The 8,816-nt window shown below is 44.0% G+C and overlaps 1 protein-coding gene across 1 annotated transcript; it reads left to right on the forward strand.

The window, feature by feature from the left end:
* Positions 1 to 1,423: 1,423 nt before the first annotated feature.
* On the forward strand, positions 1,424 to 7,031 carry LOC103803792 (myc box-dependent-interacting protein 1-like). The gene is made up of 4 exons (XM_009076367.1): positions 1,424 to 1,440; positions 2,222 to 2,332; positions 3,513 to 3,614; positions 6,561 to 7,031. Exons 2-4 carry the CDS (start codon positions 2,309 to 2,311, stop codon positions 6,666 to 6,668), a joined length of 234 nt encoding a protein of 77 aa, XP_009074615.1. The 5' UTR covers positions 1,424 to 1,440; positions 2,222 to 2,308; the 3' UTR covers positions 6,669 to 7,031.
* Positions 7,032 to 8,816: the final 1,785 nt, after the last annotated feature.

Genomic DNA, 8,816 nt, shown 5'->3' on the forward strand with positions numbered 1-8,816 from the left:
CAACCCGGTTGATTCTATGATCCCTTCAACCAGTTTGGTCACCTGTCTCAGCTATGTCCCCTCCCAGGTTCTTGTTCCCCCCACCCTCCTCACTGGCAAGGCAACAAGAGCAGCTGAAAAGTCTTTGACTTAGTGTAAGCACTGCTCAGCAACAACTAAACCATTGGTGTGGTATCAGCATTATTTTCATCTTAAATTTGAAATACAGTCCTGTACCACCTGTTAAGAAGAAAATTAACTCTATCATAGCTGAAACAGGATGACATGTCTTTATCAAATGTATGAGGCATGTAGGGATGCTTATGCTGATTATTACCATGTATTAAAAATGACAAATCTTGTGAGTCTTTCTAGGTGCTGCCTGGCCAGTTTCCCAGGGGGCTGATCTGCAGCACTGATGCTACCAAATCCAACATACTTCCTGCATTGCTGCAATTTTTGAGGGGCAAATGAATACCTTTAATTTTGTGTTAAAACAGAGTTAACCTAACTTCAGGCAAGGGAGGATAAAAACCTGAACTGCTGGAAGTCTGTCAGAGGTGTTTGATCTTTTGATGTGCACAGAAACCCCTATCCAGGGAATTCCTAGAACAACCTTTGCCAGGCAGTGATTTGTGAGTGATACTGAGTATTTCTCCTTGGTGGTGGCAGTTTTTGTGCAGTAGAAACTCACCACCAACACAAATGCATGCACACGCTGTGCAGAATATTCATAGCAAATTCTTAGTAATAGAATATTCACAACAGAATCCAAATTCATTACTATTCGGGCTTATCCAAAATCAAGTGGGATGAAAGTTAGCACAGTGTTCAGTTTGATTCAGTGCTAATGTCATGTTGATGCTGGGTCTGAATTAAGTTCCATATCTGCATGCAATATTACCATGCTCTTCTGTTTCTGGGAGTAGGCAAGTGCTTAAATATTCCATGACTGTTGATCCTTGGAAGCAGCCTATTGAGAGATCCTTGTCCTTTGACATACAAGAGAATTTGTATTCACATGCAAGTGGGTAATCTAGATGTAAAAATAGATGCTGTGCATGTGTGAAGTATGTCTGTGGTTTAGATTGTGAAAACAGAGGCACGCAGAATTTTTGGCGTTTCATTGATTTCTCTGGAGTATTGCCTGCTGCGTGACTGGAGTGAGGGAATTCAGGCTTTGCTGTGATTTTCATGGGTTGCAGAGAAAGAGGGAGACAGAAACCTAGCCAGACCCTGCAGCATCTCACCTGTTTGTCAGCACATGGCAGCGGCTCAGAGCACTTGGGCAGGCTGGGCTGCACTTTCCTGCACACACATGTAGCTGGAATGAGTATAACTGTCCACTGGGATGATTTTGTATTGCAGCCTGCAGAAGCAGCCCATGCAGGAGCTGAAGCAGCTGGATCAGAAGCAGCAGCTGGAGCTGAAGCATCTAAAACTGAAGCTGACTCAGGATCGGTAAACACCTCAAGGGACAGCAGTCCCTTTTCTCCATCACATCCCTTTGTCATACAGCAGATATAGGAGGCTTGGCTGAGAAGAGCTGTGTATCTGCTTGGAAAAAACATGTCCCTGACACTCCAGCAGTTATAGTACTCTTACGCAGATACCAGACTTAGCTGTTGTTTTTTATCCGTGTAATACTTAGATGCTTAGGGAGAGGTTCTGCCAGGAGATCCACAAAAAGCACTGCCCCTTCACCCATGTTGTGAAGCCAGCCCACAGCCTATGCTGTCCTAAGGTTGTGTTGTCTGCTGGATTCATCCTTGGTTGCCATTTACTTTACCTATCCTGTTCTCTGGGCTCTGCCTGTATCCCCTGAATATCCAGACTTTTCTTTTTATTGGTGGCACTGCCACCTTTTTAAGGTACTGGAGTAGGTCCCATCTCATGGCAGCTTGGTTCCTTCTAGCCTGTCATGTTTGAGCTGTCTGTTCCACAAGGGCTCTCTAAGAACTGTGTTGTGACCACAGCAAATGGGAAATGCTGGGCCTTATGGTCCCAGAAAAACTATAAATCAACTCTGCCATTCTGCAGCCTTAGGCAGAGGCAGACAGCAGTCACCAATCCTGCCTTTTCACTGCTGCCTCTGCTGTTCTTTGTCACTGACTGGTGTGCTGGGAAAACCCACTGAAGTGTAGTGTTGGGGTGTGGATCCTCCAGGGTAGACCTAAGCAGCAGTTTTGGATTCTCTTTTCTCAATGGCTCTTTTCTTTCCTTGGTGGCTGCTGCCTACCAGAGCTCTCTGCCTGCTGTTGTTGTGGAAACATTCCCTGCAACCATCAATGGCACTGTGGAAGGAGGGGCTTCGTCTGAAAGAGCTGACATGCCCCCAGGATTTCTGTTTAAGGTGAGTGTGTGGTGGTGGGGCACCGAGGTCCTGGTGAGTTTCTTTTCCTGTAATGAATTAGCTGCTTTCACACAGCATGGCCATGGGCAATGCCTCATTGAAAGGGAGAAAGGACATTGAAGGAGATACACTTTCCCCTCCAGCAACACAGCTTCATGCAGTTCCAGATGCTTCAAAGGACTGTGTAAGAGCATTGGCTTCTAAACATCTTGCTGTGCTGTGTGACAAAATCCCTACTTTCTGCTGCAGTTGTGGTGATGTCGTAGTGTCTGTCACGGACTTTGGATAGTAGAGAAAAAGTTGTGCTCCCAGCTGGAAAAGTTAAACTTTGATGCCAGTGGCAAATGGAAAATAATGTCCATAAAGGAATATGGTAGCAAGACAGCACAGATAAATCATGCCCTGAAAGTAAGAAATTACAGCTTCCTGTTATAGTAATGCTTTGCTCTGCTCTAGTCATGCCCATGCATAATTTTTTCCCCCTCAGAATTCTACTAAAAGGAGAAGAATGGCAAAACCCTGAAGAGCAATAGGAGGCTCATAGCATTTAGGTTGGTTACAGGCAGCATTACAGGCTGTAGTACATGGAGTAGAGAGTAGTGGTTTGAACTAGAAAATCCGTAACACAGATGTTGATAGGAATTAGGCTGAATACCGAAGAGAAAACATGGCAGCATTTCATGATCCAAGCTAATACTCATTCGAAGTTCCAGACTAATACTCCTCCCCATGTTTCCTCTTTCTGCTTGCTGTGACAGAGGTGGCAGGCTATAATGTCTAATACTCTTGCAGTCGAGCTGCAAAAAAAATACAGGGCACCATTCGAGTGAACACAGGCTTTCTACCCTATGAGGTTTTTAGACCCATACCATGGGAATTTAACACTCCTAAGGAATGACAGAGAGATGCTGATACATAACAAGTTGCATGAGTTTCACCAGGAAGCCCTTGTGGCTAAGGTGAGCTGCATGCCTGGCTGTATGAACAAGGATGTAGCCATTAGATTAACAGAAGTGGCTATTCCACTGGACGTGGCATTTGTGATCCAAGCTTGCCCTGCCTTGAGCAGTAGGTTGGATCAGATGGCCTCCAAACGTGCCTTAAACCTGAATCATCCAGTGAATCAATGAAGTGGAAAGCCTTGTTGCCTCACTCATGCTCTCCTCTCCTCTCCCCATAGGTCCAGGCCATGCATGATTACACAGCCACTGACAGTGATGAGCTGCAGCTGAAGGCCGGGGATGTGGTGCTTGTGATTCCATTTGAAAACCCTGAGGAGCAGGTGAGTGGACAAGACAGGGTGTGAGCTTGGGCCAGGTGGATCCAAGGAGGTTTCCAGAGCTGCTTGTTTCTTCACTAACAATCGGCTGGCTGGATGCAGAGCCATTAGTTTGTGGCTGGGAGCCTGCAAGAGAGCCGGTTGCCCTTGAGCTTGAGATTGGCTTCCTGCAATAGAGGGGAGGACTCTGCTTGTTACTGGAAGGTGGAGACATTATCCTGGATAAAGTGTGTGGAGCAGCCAAGGGTTCCTGTCCCTATCAGGATATTTGAGCCAATACAATGGCTCACTTAATCAGGACCCTAACAGAGCCCATACTTCACTTCCTCACTGCTCCTAAACATTCCCTGTGACCAATGCAATACAGACTGTGGCATTGGAAGGAGTGACCCACACGTTATGATGATGTTTTCTCCTCTTGTGAGAAATGTAGGAGCTCTGAGAAAGCAGCTGGCAGTGGATGATGTCTTGCACTTCAGCATAGCAATGGCTGCTTCCAAACGACCATGTTTGGTCAGGAGATGGCAGCAGAATCAAAGGCTGCAGCAGGTGTCTCAGCCCTAGAGAGCAATCTTGCTGCCTATCTTCATCCTGAATTTAATTGGCTATGTTTTTCTTTAATTTGAGCTATTTCTAGAAGCCTTGAGTAAGTCCTCCTCACTTGCTGTGTTTGAGGGCATCCAGCTGATAATCTGCAGCAGTTTTACTACTTGGACTGAGGAAGGTGGTGATTTTATAAAATTCATGGTCACATCTCCAGTCCTTTGTTTGAAAGAGAATTCTCCAAATCAGTTCATTAGTCAATAGGTTTTTGGGTTAGGCCAAATCCAGACAAGATCTTGATTCCACAAGGGGTAAAGGGAAGGTCAGGTAGTTCACTACCTCAGAAGATGTGGATCTTCTTTGTGGCTCAGCTGTTGCCTTTGTGAATTATGAAGGCAGTTCATGCTGATGCTTGTGAAATGGGAGCTGGCACTCCCACAGAGCTAAGGGGGAAGGGTTGTTGGGAAACAGGCAGTGATTCCTTCTGGAGACAAGATTCTTCACTGAGTTGGACTGCCCTGCACAAGTATTTGTGAGCATTTCTTTCTCAGAAAGCTCTCTGAATGGGAGAGCTCCCCTAGTTTCTGTGGTAGGAGATGGCATTTGTGGAGCAGAGTTTTTCAACGCCCTGTGTTTGCACTCTAGCTGGATGTGGGTGCAACAGCCATGAACTCGAGACTCTCCAAGCTGCAGAGGGTGAGCTCTGAGTGTTGCTAACATGATGCTGTAGCTGCACTGAAGCCCTCTAACCATTCTACAGCTGTGCTACAGCTCATTTCCCTAACCTTGACTGTACACAGCCAGAAAATGGTGGCTGTTAACATGTGCATGAACTATGCACGTGAGTGGAGGAAGCTTAGGATAGCAGAGTGTGATCCTTGTCCCCATCTTGCAGTTTAGGTGTCAGTTTGTGGGTGTGTCATCCAGGCCTGGATTCATTTCTTTTGTTAGAAGAAAGGGTTGAGGGCAGCAACACTTCTAAGCTGGCACTTCAAGTGACATGGTTTAGAATTGTATAGGGTCAATCTGGGTCCTCCTGTCTAATCCTTACAGCTGAGGAGACCCTTCATAACAGGATGTGGTGGGAGTGATGCATGCTGTATGGCATAGATGCTGTGTGCAAATGGATGAGCCTTTGTGCTTGATGTGCTATGAGCTGGAAGCTGCTTTCCAGACACTTGGGCCCAATGCCTTCTGCCAGTGGTTTGTCTTCTTGATTTATGGCATGTCAGTCCTTCCACAGCCCCTGCAGCTGGCTGCTGCAGATGGGCTCCCATCTCATGTCATTACTATGACAGCCCTTGCTGCTGCCTTAGATTTGAGCATTCAGGGGGTAAGTGAGCCTGCAGGCACCCAGAGCTGTGCAGCTCTCATGCCTCCTGCTGCAGCCTTAACCCATAGGCTGCCCCACTGCAATTGACTCACAAGTGGGTGTGTTTGATGCTGAAGAGTTGCTCTATGGTGGTAGCTCCAAGGTGTGCAGAGAATAGGCTGGTTGTACACCTGAGCTGCAAGCAGTGCAGCCTTCCCACCTTGAATATCTTGCCTCACTCATGTGCCTAGGATGGAGCAGAAATCTTGATGCTAGACAGCCTGCAGGCAGAGGGTGGGAAGACTGGTTCTCCTCCTGAGCAGGTTCTACCAAGCAAGACTCCATTTGTCTCATAGAAAATTCATTCATGTTTATAGATATATAGGTTATTGGCTATGCAAGACCCTTCTGAGAGACCTTGAGTCTTAACATCGTATGTAGCCAAAGTTTGGGAGTTTTGCTAACCTCACCTTGCATCAAGCGCAACAGACTGGGTTTTGGGAAGATGGGTTTCTCAGATCAGAAGTTTAGCAGAGCAAACAAGACTCATTTTGCCTGTACTACCTCTAAAATGCTATTTATTTAGGTGCTCTGACTGGAGCAGGGGATAAGTACTGCCAGGGACTGATTCATGCTTTCAAAAGACCAGTGCCCAAGATGAATGGGGTGAATTACACTGTGGAGGTGCCCATCTCTTTTATGGCTATGGAGAATGCTAGACCCCTCATGTTTAGCTTGTGAAGGGTGAGGTAGGTGATTCCCATCCTGTAGCTCTTAGAGTCTTTTTTTTGGCAGAACTTCTCCCGCTTCAGTGGGTGTAAATTACAACATGTTTCTGTAGCACTTGCTAATTGTTCACAGTTTCACTGTGTCTATACACTCTGGGTCAGATGGGAGCTTTGGTACTGACTGGTGGGATGTAGCCTTCTCTGTTTAAAAGGAAATAAAAGCCTTTTTTAACTTCTCCCCCATACTCCAAGCCAGATATGAGCATGGCTTTGATAATGCCTTGATACCTCCTTGGCCTGCGCTCTATACGAAAAATCCCTCCTCACACCTATCCCTTAGTATCTGATCTCTATCTTCTCCTCCAGGATGAAGGATGGCTGATGGGCGTGAAGGAGTCTGACTGGATCCAGCATAAGGAACTTGACCAATGCCGAGGGGTTTTCCCTGAGAATTTCACAGAACGGGTGCAGTGAAAGCGCAAGGCCACCAGCTGTATTTCTGCTGGAAGAAAGCAAGTTTTCTGGTAGATAATTGAAAAAGAACAACGAAAGGAAAAGAAGAGAGAATTTTTAAAGGAACAGAAGCCTGAAAAAGTCAGCTTAAAGGGTGTGTTCTTCTCAAAGGGCAAGGTTTCAGAAGTAAATTGAAATTCAAAGTGTTATCAAAATATATACGTATTATTAAGAATAAGGCAAGTCAGATACCCTTTTCCCCCTTGGTTTTAAACAGCATTTGGATTCAGAGGACTGATGCAGAAGCAACTCAGCGTGGTTCTCTAAATATTGCATTGGAGAGATGTCAGTCTGATCGCTGGAAAGGCAGTATTTGTCTAATGGCTTGAGAGCAGGAGTTGCATTTGCTCTTGGGTGGGTTCATCTGTTTCGTCTTGAAGGTGGTTTGCATGGCAACCATAAAAATTCAGCCTTCCCTACATGTTCAACCTACAGTAGGCCAAACTTTCTGTTATGCTGTTTAAAAAAAAATTAGTGTAAAGAATTCACCAATACAATGTGTGTGTGTGTGTGCATTTCATTTTCTTCCTTTAAAACAATGTTGAACAAACTGTGATTTTGTACATGTAAAGATAGAAGGAACTACATGGAAAGGGCATGGAGAAGGTGAAGTATGTGAAGCTGTGCTCAGTCCAGTCCAAATGCAGACACATAAATTCTCACACTAGTGTTGGCCTGTGAAATCCTAAGGGAAATGAACAAATTCCAGAGGAGAAACAAGACAAAACAAGCAGATGCCATTGGGATATCTCTGAAATTCAGGAGAGGGAATCTTCTGCCCTCCACCAAACCCCACAGGTGGTTTCAGAGAAGCTTAGAATCATGTAGATGGAATATATCTCTAAAATCTACTGGTTAGAAAATTTGCTTTTAAAGAAAGAGAGAAGGGAAGAATTTTTTTTTTCTGAAAGAATATCTAAGAAAAAACACAGGAAAAAACAACTTGCTTTCTGTGTTATTCATTGGCATTGTTTTTTGTGGAATTGTATTTCTTATTTTCCTCTGAAGCGTTCTGTAAGTGAAATATTGTTAGATCAGCTTTCTCCAGTGCTGTGCTGATGATCAAATTAACCTCTATGAAAACTGGACTCTTGAAATGCTCATTTAAAACGGCTGCGTGACTTTGTGCTATTTTAATACATTAGAAAGGAAGGCAAGAATATTGAAGTGTCAGTGTCAAGAAGACACTCTGCAGTCTAATATTGATGCTGAGTCCTTTCCTGTACCTTTCCTTTGCTTCTGTTTGTTTTTGAGTTTTGTTTTTCTTTTAGTTTAGACAAGCAGATGACAAGGTTGTTTCAAAGTGCATATTAGACTTGTTAAAATAAGCCGGTCTGACCCTCCAAGACTCTAAAAAGCCACAAAGGTACTTTAAACTTTACTTGAATACTGATGCAACTGGCAAGCAAGTCAGGCTTTTACAATTTTTTACGGCTTCCCCTTGTCCCCCATGATTGTTTTACCCTGAAGGGATTTTTAACAGTGAGGTTACCTCCTGCTGGAAAGGGACAGGATCACTCTCTGAAATAATCTTCTGAACTGTTAGAAGTTGGCTTTTGTCAAAGCTGCTCAATATGCTGACAAAGACTACTGAAAATCCCACCTTTTCCAATCTGTTTGGATTATTTGTAGAAGAACAGGAAAAAAAACCCATTGTAGGGCAAAAATTTGGTTTAAAAAACAAAACTTAGTTGAGATGGAGAGATCTGATGTGGATTAGAAAATATATTCTTGTAAATGCAAAAATTGTTGGAGTTCCTCCTGCTTTCTTCTTGGGAGATGATCCATGTTAGTTATTTACAGCAATGTAACAGGCATCAAATCTGCTCTATACACTCAAATCCTTTTTTTGTAAAAAATAAATATGCAGGAGTTTACTTTGCATCACTGTTAGAAAACTCAATAGTATTGAGGAGTAACTGCTCACAATGCAGAAGGACTGGACTCCACAAGTTATCATATGGTGAGCTGTTGTTTTAGAATACTGCCCTGTTTGATATTTTTTCTTTTTCATCAGGGTTGTCTTTATTATTACTCCTTTTTTTTCTTTCAAAATATCTATTTTTATGCATTTTGACTCCCATTACTCCTTTAAAGATTATTCATATA

This window comes from Acanthisitta chloris, unplaced genomic scaffold, assembly GCF_000695815.1.
Source record: "Acanthisitta chloris isolate BGI_N310 unplaced genomic scaffold, ASM69581v1 Scaffold34406, whole genome shotgun sequence".
Lineage (NCBI taxonomy): Eukaryota > Metazoa > Chordata > Aves > Passeriformes > Acanthisittidae > Acanthisitta > Acanthisitta chloris.